Source organism: Polyergus mexicanus, unplaced genomic scaffold, assembly GCF_030449975.1.
Source record: "Polyergus mexicanus isolate NDT 795.1 unplaced genomic scaffold, iyPolMexi1.0 SCAF_18, whole genome shotgun sequence".
Taxonomy (NCBI): Eukaryota; Metazoa; Arthropoda; class Insecta; order Hymenoptera; family Formicidae; genus Polyergus; species Polyergus mexicanus.
In genome coordinates this window covers 595,877-620,053 of record NW_027223338.1, presented here as the reverse complement: position 1 = coordinate 620,053, position 24,177 = coordinate 595,877, and the positions used below count along the sequence as shown (strand labels likewise).

The 24,177-nt window shown below is 41.6% G+C and overlaps 1 protein-coding gene across 6 annotated transcripts in view; it reads left to right on the top strand.

Annotated features, from left to right (window-relative positions):
• LOC138941271 (kin of IRRE-like protein 1) overlaps positions 1-24,177 on the top strand; it is a 347,460-nt gene that overhangs the window by 8,414 nt on the left and 314,869 nt on the right. The window contains exon 1 of one of the 6 annotated variants that reach the window (XM_070310774.1): positions 596-3,463. The exons of the other annotated variants lie outside the window; for them this stretch is intronic. Coding sequence (XP_070166875.1) covers positions 3,376-3,463 — 88 coding nt within the window. The 5' untranslated portion in view covers positions 596-3,375. Of the gene's footprint in view, positions 1-595; positions 3,464-24,177 lie in introns of those variants that run through there. 6 annotated transcript variants of the gene reach the window in all.

The window sequence follows — 24,177 nt, the reverse complement described above, 5'->3', positions numbered from 1 at the left end:
TTCTAAATTCAAAGAGTATGATTATTTTAAAGCCAATCTTTCGAAATTATTTTTTACCCTGCTTATAGGATAATCAATTCGATATGGGAATAATTAATTTGTTATTATATGTCTGAGTATTTTATGAAATATTGCGCGAGCATCGATATCCTTGGTACCTTTCGTGTTGCTTTTGACCTTTTGTATCGCACGGTAGTAACGTCCGTACGCATTTTGGTGCACAAGTTTCGAGTAATATGCAAATATTATATACGGTGCGGCTAATTATATGGATACAGTAACAGCTTCAGCGGCCCGCCTAATTTACGTTGGTCGTTATTTTACAACTATAAATTAAACCATTTATTTTTGCACTGTATCGCTTTACACAATTAATAATCAAGTGCTACTCTTTCTCTCACGTGTTTTACTTATTTTTATTTCTAATTGTATATGTACATTTGTGTATATATATATATATATATATATATACAAATAAATCTCTTTTGCATATATACCATACATATATATATTCATCGATTGATATTATACATTATTTTACTTACAATTAGAAATAGACACAGGTATCTCTATTACAGTATCCCCTAGAGGTATGCCGTGTTACGTAAGCGCAGCCAATTAGCAGTGCGCACGAATTCACATTAATAGTAATTATTTATCTATTAAATTCAACATTCGCGAGAGAACGCATCTCAGAATTCGATGAATAAATGCGCATATCGTCCGATATCGATCGATAAAGAACAAGGTTTATCGGATGCGAATATGTATACGGAAATGCACGCATCGGACACGCGTTTTCTGCATCTCGTTATTCGCGGGAATAAAGTATCCGTTGGCGCGGGGCTTCCGACGCCGAGCCTCGGTAAACACTTGTCGGGCCACTTTGCGCTCGCATATCGTTGTGTTTCGAGAGGAGAAATAGGGGTGGCATGAGAGCACGCGCGCGCGCGTGTGTGTGTGTGTGTGTATATATCCAGCCGAGCATTACCTTTTACCTCTGTCCATTCTGGCGACGTGCATTATTCGAGTACGCGTTCCTTTAGATATAGAAACGGACATCCCTTGCAGCCGCCGCGATGTATCCTCTCGATGGTAGTAATGGTGGTGGTGGTGGTGGTGGTGGTGGTGCACGAAACCCCTTTCGCTCTTTCTCCGCCACCACTACCTCCACTGCCACCTCCTCGGGAGGCTTTGCAGGCTGCGCGTCCGTCGCCGCGCCGTTTGCTCGTCTTTTCCGTCAGTGTGCCGTCCGCCGTCGGTCGAGAACCACGTGTTCGTTTCCCCCCCCCCCCTCTCTCTCCTCTAGTGATGTGTCATGTTACGTCGCGAGGGGTGGTTATCGCGCGTCTCCTGGTGCCACTTGCAAACGACCAAGCGATAAGCGAGAGATAAAAGGGTTAATCGAGCAACTCTGACAATTGCGCTCACCGCATCCCGAAGATCATCTTCCGATCGAATGTCGCGGACGATCCTCGGATTAGGACTCTGTCGAATTTAACACGCGACATCGCATATGTCAATCTCGTCCGCGGAACGGATACATATGTAGGAACATAAGTAACAAAGGTAGAGAGATAATTAATACATGCTTCTTTTACAAGAAAGTTTATCGCAACAAACGCGTTTGTGCGAGGCATCTATCGTTTCTATAAACGAATAATCTTGTTTATTCCTCCGATGCACTTGTAATCTTTCAACGTATCTGGTTACGAGCGAGATTTGCCGAGAAGGGATGAATGAAAATCATTGGGGGATTCCCTGACTCGGTGATCTTCGTTCCGGACGATCTTGGATCGATAGAAAAAAATGATGACCGCGATGACCGTGTGATAAAATTCATTCTGTTCCTTCAATCTTCCATCTTCGAATCGATTCCAGTTCGCAATCATTGCTGCCCCAACGTGATTGCCAGGCCCTTGCGTCGCCTCGGTCGTTACTTGGACCGATTCCAGAAAAGCCCGAAATCTGTGGTGGCCCGGCGTGATCGAACATCTCCGCGGTCCTTCGGTTTTTATTACATATCGCGATAGCACGCCATCGGACAAACTCGTGTCCGAAACGGTGAAACAGAATTGTCAAGTTGAAGGCCTCATCCCTACACCTTCGATCTTTGTCCGGTTATCGAGAATCATGTCAACGTTTCGCTAAATCACCTCTATAAATCGCTACAGATCGATAAATGTTTTTATCCAACGCAAGAATCTCGACGTACTTTTAATCGCGGTTGAACACGGAGTGATTGTACGTCAGATTGTGTCGATTTTGTAATTAGCCGAATGGATAAGAGGAACCAGGAAACCGATTATTATGGCGAGGAGAAAATCGAGCTTCGCAAACGATACCCGAAAGTAGAATCTAATTGAGGAAAACGTGATTGTATCTGTAGGACGGACAATTGCGTCGCAATTTAGTACACTAAAGATCTGGAGACCTGGTTTCTGATATTCCTAATTAAATTTCTATCAATCGTAGAATCTTCGTTGCTCGCCGTTTGTAAAAATCAAACGTGTCAGATCGGTGGAGAAGGTTCTCCAATCCTTCATCGGACTCTTTGCTCTTTCAACAACGACGTGGCGAACTGTCCCTTAAACCGTGCCATGGTCATTGAAGATTCCAGACACCATGGTGAACATTGCGGGTTATCGGCGTTGGTGGCGCTTGGATAGACCGGAAGTGCGGAAGATTTTTTGCCGCCTCGGAGATTACCACTCTCGTACCGCGCTTTAATAACGGACGAAAACGTTGGCGAAAAGGGGGTGAGAGACAAAGAAAGGACGAGAGAGAAAGAGAGAGAAAAGGAAGCGCGGTGCGGGCGACGAGGAAATGCGCGGTGCCGCGGGTGCTTTAATTAGTGTTTAATTAGAGAGACGAAAAACAGGGCGCACACGGAGCTGCGGGTACCGAACACGTTTATTGCCGGTACATCGGCGGTCGTGCTGAAAAACGGATATCCGACGGATGTGACGGGGAATGCGTCCGGCGGATGGTTACGTAAAGCAGATCGAAGGAGAACATCCCTTACATTGCGCCGCATTTACATATCGTCACTGTACGTGTATCTCGTAAAAAACGCTACGCGTAAGACGCGTAGGGGTCATCGCGAAAGTCTCGGTGGTCGCCGGGTCGCTTCTTTATGTTTCCAATTTGGATCAGAAGGGGATGGAGCCGGCCGAGCTGATAACCACCGTGGCGTGATCCGCGAGTGATTTGAAACGATGACTTAAACGGCTCGGGGCACCTCGATACACACACGCGAAATCTCCGTTAAATCCGATCGTTCTCGAAGTTATACGGAGGGAAAAGTGCGCGTATCCCCGCGACGGGCGTAATTCTTTTCGTGACGAGCATTTGCGCGACGAATAACGAGGGAACATGTGGAGTGTAGTGTTGTTGTTTCTCGGACTAATGAAGGCAGTCTCGTACGTTGCTGGGAGCGGTACCACTGGCGACGAGAAATCGGGTATGTCGCTGTTGCATATATATATTGCACGCTCTTTATGTTAAAACGCAGTCGCTGCGTTTGAACGAACGTATTACGACAAGATTATGGCCGCGCGTTATTATTAGCATCGTACCACCATGTATCTTCCCAACTCCCGCTTTCCGTATCGGATTTTTTTTTACTTGCCCACCTCGTGTAGCGAGGCTCGATACCTGCATGGATTTTGCGCGCGCGTGACATGACACGAAATGTAAAAGTATATATATGCATTATCGCGACAATTCGTCTCGATTTTATATTTGTGTCGATCAATTAATATTTAACTTTCGACGTGTTCGACGATGCAAAATAAATAACGATTTCGCGAAAAGTCATTTTCGATTTATTCGAGCGTTCTCTTAATGTTCGTTATATGTGTCACTGATTGAAAATTTAATACTTTATATATATATATAATACATATACATATATAAAATAATATTTCGGGAGGAGGAAGAAAGTGTATATACATATAATCTCTTTTATGTTTTTATATAAAATTTATATTTTATGGAACTAGTATTTTATTATTTTATTTTTATATAAAATTTATTTTATTTTATCTCTATCTTTCTGTGTGCGTATTTCTATAAAGTTTATACAAACCGAGATTACTTTTATCCCGTTTCCTATGTACATTCGTCCTATTCTGCAGAGAATATCAGACAGGACTAAACTTTTATACCGGTACACACATCGGCAGACTTCAATTTTATTTTCGTCTGTCTCTCATGATAGAAAATGTCGCGACGAGAAACGGAGGCGAAATATATTTTTCCCAGTACCAATCAATGAAAAACAAGCGGACGATCGCTTCCCGGCATCGATGATCCCCATTCCCTTTTTTTTCTTTTTTTCTTCTTTTTTTTTTTTTTGACCGGAATCGTTAACTCTCCGGCTAGCGAAAATCAGATTCGATCTTCCTTTTGTTTCACGTACGAAGAAATTAATTTATATATCTGCAATGATCTACGTTGATCGACATTACGGTAAAATTGTCCCTATGATAAGGGCAATTATGATAAATAATTACTTTTAAATATAGATAATGTTTATGATCGTAAATAGTCTTTTATATCAACATCTGTTTTTAACAATTTTTGCAATTCTACGATGTAACTGTTATAAAATAATCAAAGCTGATTCCTATTTTGCTCAAAGGAATTGATTCGCCGTGTAACTACAAAATCATAAAATAACATTGCACAAGAGTGCATACCATTTATGAAATTATATAAAACTGCATAAAAATGTTGGAGAATTTATGATTTCGCACGATTCGCACGGCAGATATTTCTGCAAATCCATAGTGAATGATTACGTGCGGAATAAGAAGCTACCGCGAAGATATATCCGCGTTTCTCTTTGTCGGTCGGATGGTACAAGGGGAATATCACTTTGTTGATATAGAATATTGCGGAAACGTATCAAGAACTTACGTCGGTTAAATTCGTTGCGCCATTTCTTTTGTGCGTCTTCCCTCGTTCTGTTGAGCGTCCAATTATTTTTATGAAACTATTAGGCACTTGCGCTTGTGTTTGGACGACATAAATAACGTCGCGGAAATCTCTGACCTTATTATATCGCTCGAGTTCCAACTTTCCTTGGATATACAGACACAATTGCAAGCTCCTTGGCGTAGTAAAAAGGAAAACGAATTGTTAAATGCCGAGCACAAATTCGTTTTATATATACAATATTATATATCGCGTATTGTGAAACTCTTCTTCTTCCGTGTGTAATGTCACAAGACACTACTTTTCTTTTTCAATATAGATACTCCGTTTTATATTCGTACAAATTGAAAGTTAATTAAAAAGTAGAGTTACGCCGATATTTTTTTCAGCGACGTATAGTGCTTTATAAATCAGTTATTAATGTTTTTCAATAGTACCTTGCGTTATTTAAAGACTGAGCTTCAACGCTCTCTTTGACATTCGTCAAAGGGATCGATTTAATCCTACATCTATTCCCAAAGTAGCTCAATGACATTCGTTCATTTAACTGCTAGGGACACTAGTCGACACTGTATCGTTACTACAAACTAGTTCAAACTCTCTCAAAGTCATTGCATAGCATAGCACGCATCCTACATTTTTCACGACTACCATTTATGCTGGCGCCACCAACGCAAAGCTTTGAACGCGCAAACGCGTAATCAAATTTCACGAATATGTAAGAGTTTTTCCACTTAGACTTTGATTCCAATATTAATTTTTTCCCTTTATTTTAAATATGCAACGACGGAAGCAGCTATATCATTAATATACCGAGTGGAGCTTTCATGCGAAAAGTAGGTCTCGTCTAATAATTTCCAGTCTTTGACTGGCTTTTCGGTTGCGCAACTTATGTCAACAAATCTGCGTTATCGTTGCAATATCGAGCCAAGAATCACACGAAAATGAATTTTCCATCAAGAGAGAGAGAGAGAGAGAGAGAGAAAGAAATGCGTTTTTAATCTTAGGAAACATAATATTTTAGACTTTTTGTTCTCTCTCTCTCTCTCTCTCTCTCTCTCTCTCTCTCTCTCCCTTTCTGTGCAAAAGCAAAAGAATTTTTTAATAACGGAGCTAGCGACCTCAAAATCTTCTTATCTTTTTATATTCTTCGCGCGCGTTCGTCGCACGAATACGTCGTTCGCATTTACTCTGGCCAATTGTCTCCAGCGTAGTCCCCGATGCTAAACAAGTTCATCGAGTATCGTCAGGAATTCGATTAAGGCGCTGCGATTCAAGGGCAAAGATATTTTGCCCCGTCAATCAGGCAGGAAGGTTTAGAGATTCCGTTCCGGTGATCACAAGAGATCGACGACGACCGGATGGTCGCTTATCCGTATTTCCGATGAAAGCGGTAAGGGACGCGATTGAATTTTAGCCTTTCGTTTATTTCCGCATTCCCGATTGCCGCAATGTTCGCTCTCAAATATATTGTCCTGATAATATTTTAGTCTATCTTTATAAAAGTCTTTGAGAAGAGACTAAGTAATCTTAACATTAAAATTTTTTATTAGCTCGAAGTTTACTATTAATTAATGAGTTCAATTATATATGTACAACGTACAATTTTTCATTTATTTTTATTACAGAATTTAATAGAAAAATTAATTGAGAGAAAAAATAAGAGAGAAATAATTTTGCTTTCTATCGTGCATTTGTGTCTTTATTGTATATCGATATACAATCGATATACAAGTTTACTAGATTTGATAATAATAATGTACGCAGCTCCATAATAATATGTAAATTATCTACCAAAGGAGTGCCCGAATCTATCTTTCATTCTTTTCCATCTTTGTATCGTTTTTGGAATCGTTAACATCGATCGATAACGGCCGCCTCGTCTTATGACAGGAACAGACCTCGTGTTTAAAGGACGGTAGGGTCGGAGCACGCGTACGGACACAAGCCCGGCACGTTACACGCGAATATATTAAAGAGCATCGCGCTGGTGTGCGTGGATGGACGGGTTCAGACAGACTGGAACTTGGCCGCTATAATCAGCTGTAATAGGTGAGGCTCCGCCATCAAGTTTAGGAACTTGGAGGAGAGGGTCGGACGACGAACTGCGAGAATGGTGGATCGGTGAGGCCGAGGAAGTTCGGACACGTACTGCGATTCTGCAAGTACTTTAGCGTCGTTTCTCTGGATACGGCGAGGCGCCGACACTTTCACGGTACGGTTTTAGGGCTTAGTTAGAAGGGGATGTCGCAGTCGCCTCCCGCAGGTTTTCCCGCTTCCGTGTCGTCGGTGCTGCAGATGGACGCTTTCAGCTCTCGTTTATTAATCCGCGCTACTCGGTGCTCACAGCGAGATTAAACTCGTTTTCTCTTAGTACGCGTTAAAGATTAACGATGCGGCGGAAAAATGCTGCCTGAAAAAAAACTTTAATTCTCGGATCGATCTCGGAACGATCGCGAGTGTTATGGGCGCGATATTCGATATCAGAGATAAAATTAGCAGCATCAACTTTTCTCAACGTTTTTGCTATAAAAATTGTCTTTGCTATAAAAAAAATAATTATACATCTTTGAAATTTACACAGCAAAAAAAGTTCAACGTATTCTCGAGCAACGGCGATGATGTAAATTAAAAACGGGGAATCATGGGGAAAAGATTGTCTTCTTATCTCGCTTTGTAAATTATTGAATATTCCTGCCTCCGTTGAAAATTTTCCAAATTTTCGTGTCTCAGATATATTTTCTTGTCGTTTATCGATTTGGCAGCTGTCAATTACGTCGCTTGAAAATGCGAACGGCAAGCTGCGCGTGTCGCGATAACAAAAATATATTCGAAATGTAACAATTATCGACTGCGACGTTGCAATTGTTATGGGAGCTCTGCCTTTGCCGAGTGTCATTTGCACACGTGGAAATATCGCGGTGAAAGCTCTATCAAAGCGCGCAAATCACACCCTTTTATATTTTCAACGTGTGCGTTTTTCGAGGGAACGAGGGGAGGAAGGAAAGAAGCGCAAATAAAAAAAAAAAAAAAAGAGAGAGAGAGATCCGATATATAAATCTGTGCTCTATATGAAGCCGCGTTGTGAGTACTACAAATATTTTCCAGTTAATTTTCAACAGTATACACAAGGACATACACGTATATACGCTTTATACGCGAACGCACACGGGGATTTGGGTAAAATTAATTTTACTTACTTCTTGTTAGAGATAGCTTTACAGAAATGCCTGCTCCCCCCTGTAAAATTCATAGTTATGACATAGTCGCTTATCCGAGCGCCCTAGATTTTTCACCGTGCCCCTACGCCACACTTGTGATTTCTGCACCCTCGTGTTTTATGGAGGGGATGATCGATAATTCTTACCGGTAAAGCCGATCGAACCTGCAACGCCAGCGAATCTTGTAGCATATTTGCATTGTTAAGAGGCATCGATGCGAATTACGTCATGAACTGAACTCGTTAGAGTTTAATTATTGATTATAACATGACGCCGTAATAATTGCAATTGAAAATGGAAAAATATATATATATATATATACAATGTTGAACGCTGCACTTCTCTCTCCACTCTATTCTCGATAATACATTTGAAAAGCCGGCAATTTTACTAACGACATTGCGTCTGTCGAGTGTCATTCGCGTGTTGTTTTTTTAATATATTTTTTTACTTGATATTGCGATAACATTTCTATAATTGAGCTGAAACGTAAATTGGAATTACGTATGGGAACGTAAGGGAACAATTAATATAAAAAGTCTTTTTATATCTATAAATCGTGTATTTCTATTTTCAAAAGATTGATGTAAATATTTTTGACCGCTAACGGTAAGATTAGAAAACCTAAGTACATTTCTAAAAATACATTTTTATATATAATTTAAATACGATAAGTAAACTAAGATAGATAAAAGTAGCGTGTATAATATGGGGCAGGAGAAAAATATGCCGAGCATGTTTTCTTTGCAACGTAAAATTGCAACTTCGATCGGATCGGAGTTGCATTGTGCATTATAGGTTCCAGTTAACCGTAAATATCTCGGGATGCCGGTAGCGTTTCGTGAGAAAACTCAGTTTACGATATCGTGCAGCCGTGTATACCGGCGCGGGTAGTGCGGACGGATAAAGAAGAAAAGATTAAAGTGCTCGTGGACGCAGGCTGCTCCATTTCTTCCAAGTGCAAACACGGATAGGCAGGTCGGGCAGGGGAAAGCGGATACGAACGAGGTGGTCGATAAATAGCAAAGACGAGGGACGAGCGCGTCTTTAAAAATAGAGAAAACCGCTCTATTCGCGATCGAGAGAAAAGACCGGCTACTCGGATACGTATACGATTGCGTTGCGTCTCTCCCGATGCGCGCACGCGACGAGTACACGTGTATATACGCATGCGATACGCGAGGCTCAGCATGTGTCATTGACGACGCTGCTATCAGGATACTCGAAGGAGGGATGGCGATATTGGGGAAGCGCGCGTCGAGTTCTCTTTCCTCGAAGTGGTTTAACGAACCGATCCGCCGCAGAGTTTCCTTCCCGCAGTTTTCCTCGGACCTTCTTCCTCCATCCCGAGTCGGTGCTTCCCTCGGACCCGTCCCTCTTATCCTTCCGTTTCCCATCCCTCGCCGTGATGCACCCTTTTGTCGCGTGTCCCCGGCATCTCTCCGGCTCGTTCGCCCTACTCTTGCGTTCACTCCATTCCTTCCGGTGATCTCATTCCTTAATTTCCTCGGCGTGACACGTACAACGTCTTTCTTCCAATCTCGCGGCGGGAAGGATGAAGCCTACGCACGGCCGACTGCGGCGAGAGCGGCTCGAACGACGAGGATAGAAATTTCTTTCTCGACGAAATAGGCTTTCCGCCCTCGTAGGACGTTTTTATTAAAGAAGACGCGTGAATTAAATTCATTATTGTTCGCGAGGAAGGGTCACGTGCGTTCTATGGTCTACGTGCAAAGATTGAGTTGCTTCATTTATAGATGCGATCACTTGACCGATGGTATAATAACGCTGCGTCGATATAACTCTGATAAAACTGACCTAGATGACGTGACTAAAGCGAGATTTAAAGTGCGTGACTAACGTGGCAATATTATTAGCAGATTCGCAGAAGCTTCGACGAATCTGCTAATAATGTCGTCACGTTAATCACGTACGTAAAATTTTTACTTTAGTTTATTAATCTTGTTTAGATATATTTTAAAATATTGTATCTTAAGATATTAATTTTTTCACAAAAATATATTTGCTTAATCTTTGCGAGCAATTTTATACATGACTTTAAACTGTCACTCGAATGTAGATAAATTAATGTTCAAGTTTGTCCAAATTTCCGGTACTTAACACGTGCGTTTCGGAAGGACTCTTTTATTCTCGGCGAGATTATCGCGCGGTCGTCTTTCACACGGGCGATATCTTCATTTCTGCGATTACGTGACTCGCGGGGCGAGGGCGAAATCTCAAGCGAGGAGCGCGCATGCAACTCGCGTTAATGTCGCGCTTTGTTGCCGCGTAATTTTTATCCCGGAGCTCTTCACGATTCATTGGCCGCCCTCGCTTCCTTTGTGATACCGATCGATGGGACGCGAAAAAAAAGAGGAGACGAACGCGAGAGAATCCTCTCCCTCTCTCTCTCTCTCTCTCCCTCTCTCTCTCGCCGATATTTCGTTTTTTCTCTTCGCTCTTTTCAGAAACTTTAACGTTCCGTCCCGCCGGCAGTTTATTTCACGCTACGACATCGCCGGGGCACGATAATTCCTCGCGTAACTCTAATCGAGAAGAAGCGATTCTTCTTTTTGCTTAATCGCGAGCAACTAGTTAATTTTCGAGATGAAACTTTCATCCCGATCTCGGCGCTATTGGACGAAAAAGTTGCGTATAAAGGAATGGAAATTTGTCCGCCTGTGTAATGAAGAGTAAACTATGGAAAGCTGTGGCGCTTGTCGCGCGCGTCAAAGGAATCTTAGACCTTTCAGATTCGCAATTGCGCGATTTACGCCGAAAAGAAAGAACAGAATTCATTCGTCCGACATTAATAATGGGCAAAGCCGATTATCGTTTCATGCATTTTTCACTCGGCTCGCCCCCCGTTGTTCGGCCATAACATAATTCATTGGTCGCCTCGCGTTCCTCTTCCGCTGAATGTATTGTATTTGTTGTTAATATTATTGGGACGTATATTTGTTTGGTGGGTTTTGCGTTTAAACTGCGCGAGTGATATATAGAGTACTCTCCGTCAACGAAGTTAATGTCCAGCTTGTCGTTCCCTGTTATCATTATCGATACAACGAATTTGCATTTGCATCATAATGGGGAGCGGAGGAACGGAATATAATTTTATTTTCCATGTTGACGCTGAGATTTGTACGCGATACCCCTCGCGACGAATTTCACATAAATTTTACGCCATGTACGCGGCTCATTATTCCATTATGCATTACTCCGTTCTTCATTGATCTCCATCGCTAACTCGGTCAAAGCGGTTTATTTTTAATATCGAATCAAATTCAAACAAATATCGTAGGCCGTTTTGTTACGTTTGTACTCGCGCGAGACGCGTTGAAAATTATTAAACGGTTAATGACCGCGATTAAGCTTCGGCGATAAACGAAAAAGTAAATACGTAAAGCATGGTACGCGACAATTAACGTGCGAATCACGTGTTATCGATTCTTTCATGCTCTATAACGTTCACCATCTACACGGGGGGAGGCTACCGACCTTTGATCATTCACTGTGTAGCCGACGTTGACATATTTCCAGTAAGAGAGGAACGTAAATGTATTTATATACAATACTTCGAAGCTTGAACGACGGATCGATGATTGTCTCAAGGATATTTCGGGACATGATACCGAAAAGCACAATTTATTGATCCGACAAGAATGAGGTAGATACGTGCGATTTTTTGTCACAGGAAGGAGAAGAATTACAGAATTATGTACGTGTCTGTAAGGAAAATTGCGTAACGCACAGTGGGCCGGGAACGTTTCTGGAATCGCATAAAATGACGATTTTTCCTGATCACCGATCTAGATCCGGTTGTACGTGTCGTTCACTTCAATTTCGTCGGGATTGACGACCCTTCGTCGAACGAAAACACGTGTTGGAGAGAGAAAAAGAAAAAAAGATACTTACGCGAGTTTATTTCGTCGATTTCGAAAGAGCGAGTATTCATATCCTTCGATTTGAGCGCCGTTCCTTTCACTTATATTTCTTACTCAACATTCTCGCTATCGATACCTCCTCCCCTTTCCTCGTACTCCAGATATGTATCCATCGAATCCAATATTTCCCTGTCGGTTTTCGGAGGACGCGTCTCGGCTTTAAGCCCGATTCTGTCGCGTCGACAGTTACAAACGAGACGTCCTATAACTGTCAGCGCGATGAGGGAGCTTCCTTTCTTCGAAATTGCATACAAATATCTCGATCTCATTCTGTTTGTCGGAAATTATGCTTACCGCACAAGTTATTGCCTCTGTAATTTTCGCAGACTTACTACGTAAGTATGGGACACGTTTGAATAACGTTTCTTTTCGTCTTGATCTTGAGAAACTGTCATTTTTTTTGAATGATCAGATGTATCGTGAGTTTTGGAAAATCGATAATCGGCAATTCTTTATAAAAAATTTTTAATTTTTACAGCCTTTCTCTTTTACACTCTTTTGCTTCCTAACAAAATTACATAGCAGATTATTGTTGAAAAATAATTTTTTTCTCTCGATATATAGAATACTTATATTATTAACGTCAACTCCTCTCTTGTTGAGAATCGCGTAAAAATTTCTTTCTCGCATAATTCCTACTCTATTTCACGGTAAAGATTATATTATCGGCGAAATATATTTCTCCCCCTATAAATATTTATACGTTAAAATCGCACAAGCTCCGTTAATCGAATCGCGTTAAACTCTTATCGCGCCTAAAGTTTCCTCGCACGTGTTTCGAGAGCGCATATCGCGAGTTTGATGCACGCATGCACTCGGCGTATACCTGCAATCTTAGATCCCAGCAGCCAGTCGATGCGGGAGTGATCGCGATTGAATCTCGCTGGCGGAATCGATTCCGCTTCCGGCGTTGTCTCATGCGGAACGATTTCAGGTTATTTCCCATCGTCGATTGTTCGCGTCGCGCGCGAGACGAGGGGAGAGGGATCGCGAGGATGAGCGATAGTGGCGATGGTGGTAAGGCATGGGCGATATAAGCTACTTGTTTCAGTTTCGCGTCAATGCTTTTTCGACGGGGATATACGAATTTACTTGGAGCTAAAAGCCGCCACTCGTCGCTTTTTGCCCTTTTGCGCGTGTTCTAGCATTCAGCCGCAGGTGCTTCCGGATGAAACTTGCTTTGTACATAACCACTCGCGATGAAATGAAAGGAACGTTTTTCGTCCATTTGCTTAGCTTTATCAACAAATTGATATGACAGTACCACGAAGCACGTTTTGGTACACGTTGAGCTTGGTGCCATGTTTGCGTTGAGCGAGCCAAAATGAAACAACGAGGAAAAATGAAACGAACCTTTTGCGCGAATATAAAGCGAGAACGTTTCTTTGAAAGTAAAAGACCTTCCGGCCATCTTCTACATTTCGTATAAATAATTTTATTAGCACGCTTTGCAATTTTATTTTTATTGGCATGAATTATCTCTCTGACATAATTACATTAAAATTCTTTCCTCTTCTTCCTCTTCAATTTTATGCAATGCCGCGAGACGACGGACCTTACGTCACGCGCGACGTATAACAATTCGGCTTGCGAATATATAAGCGTCGAGAGGTATTTAATCCGGCTACGATATGTGATACGACAGTGTCCTGAGATTCTCGAATTCGGCAGTCAACGTTGCCAGACGAACCTGATGCTGTTCTAAGTAATTTGCTTTGGGGCTGGTGTCTCGGATGGCAGTATTCGGTCGCACTCTAGGTTAAAGCAGGGTGAGGAGAGAACTATAAAGGAAGCCACGGTTTGTTAACGGTGGATTAATTTACTGCCTGGAGTCGCGTAATCCTGGCGTACTTTCGGCGCATCTTATTGATCGAAACGCGGGGGAAAGAGAGAAAGAGAGAGAGAGAGAGAGAGACGGCGCTTTACGAACTTGCTGCCTATGGCAAACGAGCGAGGATCGCGCGATTGTTTGCGCTTGCCGGTAGTCCCGCTCGTCAATCATAAAATAGAATGAAAATGTTGTGAGGCGCCTCTCAAACTGCAATCATCGCACTTGCTCGACGGCGGATTAATTTGACAAATAGGCCACCGTTAGGTCGTAAAGTAAAGTTTTCATCGATCGATAATATAATCGGCCGCGACCGATTCGCGATTGATCGTCGCATAAAAATGTGGAAAATAAAATTTGTGGAAATGATGCAGGTAAGAAATGTTCCAAAAATATTTGGCGAAATATCGATACGAACTGTGAATTTTAACGTTTCTCTTTAAATTTTTGCTGGAGAGAAAACGAGAGAAAAGTTAGGCTAAAAAAAAAAAAAAAACGCAGCAAAATCTATGCTTAATTATAATTGTCATTGTTCATTAATCGCAGAGTAATGCATACGCGTATAAATAATTGCGAAAAGTATAATATCGATCAATATACTGGTAAATTATTCCGTTTTTTTTTTATAGACGATACATATATACTTAGCTCGACCCAGTTCCATCGTGAATACATCGCGAACAATATTTGTTGGTAGTTGCGCAAAGTGTAACAATTGCGCCAAGTTAGTTGACGACGTCTGACTTGACGTAGAATTAGTTCCCGGTGCGAGATAGCACAATTATCGTTACTTTGCACGCTATATTCTAACTCGTCGTCGCGCGCGTTCGAATGTCGTAAATACTATTATTTGCATATGTAGAAATTGGTTAACATCGTCCTCGTTGTGTCTTGGTCGCCGTAAATCTTGCTTTCCTTTTTTGCCTTTTTAACGTTAAAGCAATTCCTCGCGATTGCGACTTAAAATAACGTAAGCGGCTACGTATAATTCCATTTTATTTTGTAATTTTGATCTCGCGGATTAATATAAAAAATTAATCGGGTACATATTATTGTCTCAATGGAGAATCTTTTGATGAGAAGAGTTCGACATTCGTTCTTGGACTTTTTCCTCCACAGATGCCGTCCTCTTTGTATATCCTTCGTCTTTCACGATATTCGTCGATCGAGCTACTGTTTCTATTCTATCGTGTACGGTCATCGAAGCAGACCTCTCGATCTCTCTTTAAGAAACTGCCGAAAACCATCCGCGTACCGGTTTAGCCGCTCGTTTTTCCCGATCTCGTAACAATGCCGCCAACGGAGATTCATGGTCGCTTTAGGAAAAAGGTGGGCCGAAAGAGTAGCAGAGAAATGGATGTTGTCACGTCGGGTAATGTATCTATCTCCGCTTCTCTCTGCCCTACCTATCCGCCGTAATGTTAATCGTTCACTGATATCGGCATCGTTCAAAAGGGCATTAGCCGCTTTTACATTCACCATCGCTCTCGATTACAAAGATCGATAGTCGATTTCTTTACCGACAACGGCAAATTAAAAAGGCTCTAATTTGAATTTTTCTTCGCGTGAAATCGTCCGGGGGTTAAAAAATGACGATTGCGTTGCAAGTTATAATTGTATATCGTGACATTTCATGCGTGTATTTATTAATAAATACGTGTATATTTTCGATAGAAAAAAACAATCGGCCGGATATCGTTAATATAGTCGTCCACACTTATTATAATAATGTATTCTCCTGTATAAAAGAAACGACGTTTTCAATTCTTTTGTAAACATTGACATCGTAATAAAGTTACATTTCTTATTTGCTTATTATATGACTAGAAAGAGAGACTGCGATACCATATCAGTGGATTTACGCACTTAACGTGAAAAGCCTCGGGCGATGAGGAAAATATGATATCTCTTCCATGATGGAAGTGGGGATGGTGATTCTAAGGGCACGGAGAAAAGATCGCGGTTAAATTAAAGCGCAGCAGGAGAATTCCAGACGGTGCAAATAATCCGTCGTTTGGCGACGAAGATGTACAAAAGATTCAAGCGAGTTCGTCTGATCCCTAACAATAAGGCGCTCGTCTCGCTCGTCTTCTATTCCTAATTGAGTCTTGCAGCTTGAATCACTTTTATAGCGAACTGCCTTGCGCGATCCATTTATACTTTGCTTCGAAAGACACACACACACACACACACACATATACATACGTACAGGGTGTTTCACTAATTCTGTTACACGCCATTTTCTAAAGAATTTATTAATATAAACGTTTCCTTTTAAAATTTTTATCGAATAAAGAGCTCTTTCATACTATACAACAAAATATAACAAAATTTCAAATGAAACAATAATTAAATTTTTATATATTCTTAAATATATTTTTAATCTGAATATCTTTTTTCTTGGAAGCATTTTTTTTTAATTAGATATATAATAATTTTAAATGCATTGTAAAGGGAATAAAATAAGAGTTATTAGAAAATTTTAAATGAAAGAGTGGCTAAATTCATACACATTCTTAAAAATCATTTTAACTTGAATATCTTTCATTGAAATGATTTTTAATTATATATGCATACGTATGAGAGCAAAAATTATAAAATGAAATTGCATCAATTTCTAATATCATGTTGCAAATTCGTAATACGCTGTTGCTTCATTATAAATGTTGTACAATTCTCATTCTCCCCTTTGTTATTCTTATAAAATTTTTATTGAAAATATTTAATTTAATAACATGTATTTTTATTGCCTTCTATTTCATAATAACGACATAACGATGTATAAAGAAATATCTCATCTCGTTAACAACTTGAACTTCATTTTCGCGAGTTTGTGGGCGCGCGTGGAATATAATAAACTGAATTGGATTATTAATGTCGCGCATTAATCCAGCGCGTTACGCGTCTTAATGATACGTTTCTCTAAATTGATGGAGTTCTTGATTTTCAAGATTATATTTTTGTCATAATAAAGCAGGGCCGCGTGTCGAGCAAGACAGGGGCAAGATAAGAAGAAGAAATGTCTGTCTCATCAGCGTGATGAAAAGATGATGGGATCAGGATCTTTTCGTAATGAAGCGCTTCATGGTCTCTCCGGTGAAATTTAATTGTTCGCTCCGGAACGCGAGAAAGAGAGAGAGAGAGAGAGAGAGAAATAGAGCCACTTTCTCGCTCAGAGACTTACACCCTCTCTCGTCAATGTCGCGCCCTGTGAGAGCGCAACGTGATATTTTATTAATTTTATACCTCTGGTTACCTCCGTAATTGTTCTATCAATTTCATGCTCCAAGCATTTTACGGGACTAATCGTGAACGGCGTCGATATCTCCCTTTAAAGCTCCGCCAGATATCTATAGATGAGAGCGCGAGAGGGAAAAGAGGGTAGGTCTTCTCTCGAGTCTTATCGCGAGGATGGATAAGAGGTACTTTCATCAGCGTGATAAAAAGTCGATGAGATCGGAGGCGTCTGGTGAGACGGGGTAGGTCGCGGGGGTAGGCCTCCTGTGGGAAATTGCGTATCATGAGGAACGGCGGAATACCGTCGACCAATGGCGAGCCGTCAGTCAGCGGCGGCGTGAACGATATGTCAATGTCAAGCATAAGGATGGGTAGAGGGTGCGAAAGGCATATAAGGGTGAATGCCAGAGTTCTCTCGAAGAATTCTTTCGCGCAGCGCAAGGGATATGACAGATCATGAAAATAATAATGTGTCAATGTTATGATCGTCGCGCGGGATGCACCAAGGTGTTTCCGAGCCATCGTTACCGGATGCCTCACCGTAGATACCTTTTACGATCGCTGCTATCGATTCAATGCGTCGATATCGCTCATTATACACTCCGTATACGCGATAAATATTAGGAAATCAATGGGTATCCGTTCGGCCAATCTCCCGATTGTAATCTTGCGGCAAGATGGAATATCGAGTTGAAAGCGCGGTAGATTTCAAGTATCTCCGGACGTGTATGCTGAGATCGTAAAACTTTCTCGGGGACGATAAGGTGGATCATCATAGACCGAGAGAGGCGGCGCGCGATGTACGATATACGATACGCATGTACACGGTCACTTGGAGGTACAATATCTAGGCTAGTCGAAGTTGTACACTGCTTGTACACGGTAGTATCGCACACGAGTTATCGCCGCTCGTTCTCTTAATGCCACAGCGGCGTTTAAAATGCATCCGCGCACGATATCGTCGGATACGATATAAACTGTCGCGCTCCCTAGCCTCGATAAATCTCTCATTTTTTAGCACGCGCGAAACGCTGCGTGTAATACGTGCGTTTGGTCGATATCGCGACGATCTAAATGCTAATTTAGTATCAATCTCGGTTGTGCGGCAAGTAGATTGGATCGATCTGTCTCAGAAGTAAACCCTTACATGATCGATGCGCATTCGTTTTCGGAAGTACCGAACCGGACGTGACATCTTTACGGTTTCCTTAATTTACATTGTCGTTTGCGTGCAATTATCAGATTACGGCTACATTTTCGTAATATCTGCCCGTACTCGCGTAAATTATTATACACGTCGAGAGAGAGAGAAAGAGAGAGAGTGCGGGATCGCATACAAATCGTTGCGTTTTTTTTTCGCCATTCGCGCGCCTAACGTCGCTTCTGCGAGCGAGTTGCTTATTCCAAACACTCTCGGGATCTTTATCAAAATCTGTCCCAAATGGTCGGAACGGGGTTACAAATTTACAGGCTAATTTCTGAGTTACGTACGCCAGTCATGTCACGTGTGTTACAAGTAGTAGCGTCTATTTTTAACGCGGCGCGCCGCGCGTGTCTCGTGACAATTAACACGTGTTTTTTTTTCTCTTTCTCTCTCTCTCTCTTCCCTTATGTAAGCTCCCGATATCGATCGGCTTCGCCCCGTAACACACCTCCGCTATCTGATTACGTACCTCTTTTGTTGCGAAAACAAATTGGAGGAACAGCCGCGGACACAGGAGGCAATACGGTTACAACGATTTCACACGAGACCTTTCTCTTTTCTCATCCTTTCGGTTTAACGAAGTTAGGAACACGATCTGCGATCGATTATATCGATCGTTATCAATGATAGATCGCAAATAAACAACAGGTGTTATATCTTATAAAAATTTTACTACTGATTAGAGAAAGATCTGGTTAAACAATATATTGCACGTGCTACATTTAATTGTATGCGACAATTGGCTCGGTGGCGGATAATAGTGGCGACTGATATGTTACGTTATAATGTTCCATTTCCCGTAGGATTCTTCCCGCGACCCATCACTAGGCGCGGTTATCCGTTCGACAAACAAATGACCCCTCCGGGAATGACGCTTTCACTGACTCGCGGTGGGACAGCATCGGTGTTAACATTGTGCGCTTCGCGACACGCGAATTAATTTCCGAGATACTTTTTCCCCTTTTCCCCTAGGTATATTTAGTCTCCGTACGAGTGGTTTTTTTTTTCCCGACATGTATATCATCTCAACATTACACGAAAAAATTGATTGGAGCCGAAAAATTTTACGCTATAGAGAAAAAATTCCAGAAATAGCATTTGCATGGAATTTAATATTGTATAATTAATTTTGATATTTAACGCGCGCAATATTGGATAAGTTTTCGGTATTTCTATTTGAAAAAAAAAAAAAAAAAAAATAACAGAGAAAGATAATCTCGTGAGAGTTTGGCGTTTTTTTTTTTTTTTTTTTTTTGCGAGGAGATATTAAATTCGTTCGGAAAAAGAAAAATCTAGTTACGCGTATCAAAATTACGGAGTTTCAAATATATTTCGTCGGATATTAACTCTTTCCCCGCTCGATGTAAACGAAGAGGATGACGGAAAAATACACTTACCCATCGACAATCGTAATATATCGTCCCGAACGAGCCGTCTAACCGACCGGAAAACGTATTTCGGAAACCGCGACAAAGTCCGACGTTAGACCGGCACGAAGACGGCTTTCGAAGAAAACGCTTTAAACTTTTAATCGTGCTTCACGACTCGTTACCTATCGACCATACTTCGGTTCTGTGCCGCATACGCTTTCGCCCGCGTGTCCCAGGAGGCTAAACTACTTGCCCGAACTTGTTGAAACTCTCGTTGCTACAATTTCAGAACGGCCACTTACATAATCTCATTTCAAGACTGTTGTAACTATGAAAAATATATGTATATTCCCTCGATTTTTGTCGTCCCTGCTCGTTTGTATTGAAATATTAGTCCGCAGCGAAAGTTTCCTGTTGCGAAAGCTTCTTTCACAAAATTGATACTGAAATATTTATACTTTTAGTGTTTGAAGTGAGATTATATGAGTTTTCTCTGCTTTCTTCGAACGAGTTGTGTGATCGTATTATTAATTAACTTTAATCTTTGCCCATTAAAAATATTTCATTAATTCTTTTACCCGATACGATAATACTGATTTCAGGATACCATTGTTATAAAACTCATTCCATAAGTTTCATACAAGTTATATCGACAAATTCTGGTTGAAGTGCAAATGGAATTATAAAGCCGAAAAACTTTTCTATAGCGTGTCAAGAAAGATAGTTACTTCAGTGCGAATGTTTTGCAATCATCGTGAAATCTCGTAGAAAATATATTTCATTTATTTAGAATTATAAAATGAAAATATGTGCAACGATGAGAACGTGGCAATAATATGTTAATATTCTTAAAACATATGCCCAACGAGATCGTATTACTCTTCTCGCGAACTGATAGCAAGGGATTGCGTTTGAATTTCTTATCGACAAAATTATTCTTGATTTACGCACTACGTCCTTCAACGATAATACGTGTGTCTCTGAACAATCTTTCTCCTCGTGCGAGGGGAGAGCTTCTTAAAGCTATCAACTTTGCGAAGCCCCTCCGTGTTTGCACATACACAGTGGATATCTCCCAGTGAACTTTGAGATAAAAAAAAAAAAAATTGTGTAGTAATGTAATGAGGTGCTCGTGGGATTTTTTTTTTTTTTTTTTTCCCCCGAAGAGAGAATATCTTTACGTTATCGAAATCGCAATGTTATCCGCTTCTCGATCGCGATTCCTACCCTACGTCATTAATAGTAGACGATATGGAAAACACGTGGACCGTGGAAGCGTGTCCATGTATATACAATACTATTCACGGCGACGGAAAGGGGATGAGAGGGATTATTTGTGTCGCTTCCTCTTTGGCGAGACGTTCCCGCGGAAAGAACGCATTTTATTGCGAAACTACGTCCTTTGGCTCCAGCGAAGTGCTTCCGCTTCCTCTCCACGGAGGAAGCGCGAAATCGCGCGCCGTCAACCGGTAACCGTATCCTCTCGAAGCAATTTGGAGTTCTCCAACGCGACACGTTTCTCCGAAAGTTTTGCGGGGAGCCGAGCAATTTTCTGCCACTAAATCGATGATCCCGTCGCGAACGAGTATCAAAAGCGTTCATTCGTTCCCTTCGGAAATCGTTCAACCGAACGATTCATTCGTCGCATTGTCACACCGTTCCCGAGACGGAGAATTTTCGCGCGCGTGGATCATTACTAAGAAGAGTTCTACGCTCCGATAAACAAACATAAATCTACCGACGCGAAAGGGGTTGCGTCGGGGGGCGAAAAGGGAGAGGGGAGAGGGGAAAGGGCGTAATTCTCGTGTGCCTTCGCCGTTAGTACCATCGGTAATGGAACAACGCACAGGAGAGAGCGCTTGTGCATATCCGTCTACATTACGCTGCATAATTCATGGGGTTGTCATAGGCGCGAGAGGCGGATAATGGTACCGTACTGGCCCCGTAGACCCATTGTCCATGGGCAGGTGCCGTCAACTAACCTGGATCCGGAGGATGACGACCACGATGACAGCGAACGCCCGCCCGCGCGACGTCAGCGGCGGCGGCGACGACGACGACGACGACGACGACGACGACGATGACGATTCCAGGACGCTGAATGTCCGCAGGATTCACGCACGGTGCATCCCGTGCAGAAATTGGCCCGCGTCCCCATTTACATAACCCGTTGTCCCCATATTGTCATGCGAAAATTCACGCTCATTGTGTCGCCGGCGTCGTGCATTACGCGCGGCAAACAATACTTGTGCAACAGATCGACCGAATGTCAGATCCGGGGAGTATTATGTATTGTATATACGAAGAGATCGCTGTTCCGATGGAGCATTCGATAAAGCAACGCAGTGAAATCGTAAGGCAGGAAAATTATTTCTCGTATCGTGAAATCTCTGCAAAGAAAATATGAAGAAAGAAAAAGAAATGGGGCATTTTTTTTTTTCGATTTTAACTTTTTACAGAAAACGAGAACGACACTGAGAAAGTATCGAATAACATGTAATACGTTTTTAAATCGAGGTAAATTTTTCGTTAATTCTCAATTTGATTCTACGTCTCGACACTCGCACGTCCGAGTTGACACTGGGTTGACACAATAGATGTAATTCTTTCTATGCCTGAATATCGATAAAAGTTTGCTCGTGCTGTGTATTCGCGTTGTATTAACAGCGTATACAGAGGGTTATCGCGCATAATATCAAAGCATAAACGTTTTATCGGCCCGTTCGATATTTCACGTTCGTCGTTTATAAACGTCACCGTCCGGACACAGTAAACCTCTGTGTGTGTGTGTGTGTGTGTGTGTGTGTGTTAGGGGTCGAGTTTTTATTTTTCCTATAAAACTTCTTAGGCGGAAATACTTTACCGCGATATCCCGAAATTCTCGCTGGGAATTCGCGCATTATTTGCGTTTGCCCCGTGCTTTGGTCATCGACGCGGGGTTATTCGGACACATATACTTCGAAGGGTATTTTGAATAAGAATGAATTTTCAACTCGGGAAAGATGCAGACGAGGGGAAGGCGATGTCTCGAATTTATTACCGATAAATTCCGCATCGGCGATTCAGCCGCCAGTCTCGCGAGAAGAATGCGCGAAACTCTATCGTGCGAAACGCGAACGTAATCGCTTCGTTAACTGCAATCGCGCGGACGATCGCGATCCATCGATCACTCGGTCCTGGTATCGCGCGTAAATTGAATGAACTGGTACGCGGAATGGACGCGAACAATACCGCACAATTAAACGCGGATAAATTACGCGTATTTCGTCGCCAACTAGAATATAATAATCTCGCGATACGCGAATCGCGACAGATGTTGGCGATAAATGTGAAATGCGTGCTCCGTTGGAATGGCCGATTGATAAACTGTGAATAACAGATCTTATATAACGCACTTGAACTATCTGATTTTGTTAAAATTAAATGACGGCAACTTTTTTTTACGCAAATATTATATATATGATCATTTCGATATAAACTTATTTTATTAGCCAGATTAAGGTATATTTTTTTATCGGAATAGTATTTATACGCTTCTAAAGATATCCGGAGTCTCTTTCAGGAGCTTAATTCAATTCGCCAAGACGTGATACATTGATCCAGACGCAATAAAAAATTAAGGATAAAATTACGTGAAATTTCCGGCTCCGTTCAGAGACGAGCGAGGTCGAAAGGTTCGTCTACGTTCCTGCTTTAATGCGATTTAATATTCCCCCTGCTCCTTTCCCCCTCTGTTGCTCCGGTGCACAGTTAATTGCGATTTGTTCGCAGAATGCGCGATATCCGTCCGACTAATTTCTCCTTCTCGACGGCGTTAAGCGCAACCGTAGCGCGTTCGCGTTCTTTAATTTTGCCGTTTCTCTGTGTATTATTTAATTTCATTAACGCTCTTCCCCCCTTCCTTCCTCCGTCTGCCTTTCGTTCCTTCTATTCGCTCTGGCTTGCTCATCGTATCGTTCCTGAAACTCTTCATTTCCGGATTTTTCCCGGTGGCGGATTTTTCCTGTCCGCACCGTCCATCCTGTGAGTCTGCACGAGGAACGCTTCCGTCAATAGCGCTGCCTTTATTAAGAATAAATGCAGGGCAAACGCGTTCTTTGAGTTTTTCATGCGAGATGTCCCAGAATAAACGGATGAAATTTTAATGACAAATTCTTCGACGGATCTCTCGAACTTGAAGCGCGGGCAATGTTAAAAGAGAGGTCTTGATTTATGCAACTTTAATATTATACCTTTGTAACAAAGTCCTCTCAACTAAAACTTTGTTAAAGTCCATCTGAAATTAAGCAAAAAATTCAGTTTTATGTCATTTAATTCAATTTTCCCTTCTTCCTCCTGCGCCTCTTTTTTTTTTTTTTTTTTTTTTTTGCAAGAGATCTTTTATTTTCAATGACTAAGATTTTTGAAAAACTGTTAATATTTTGATTTTCTT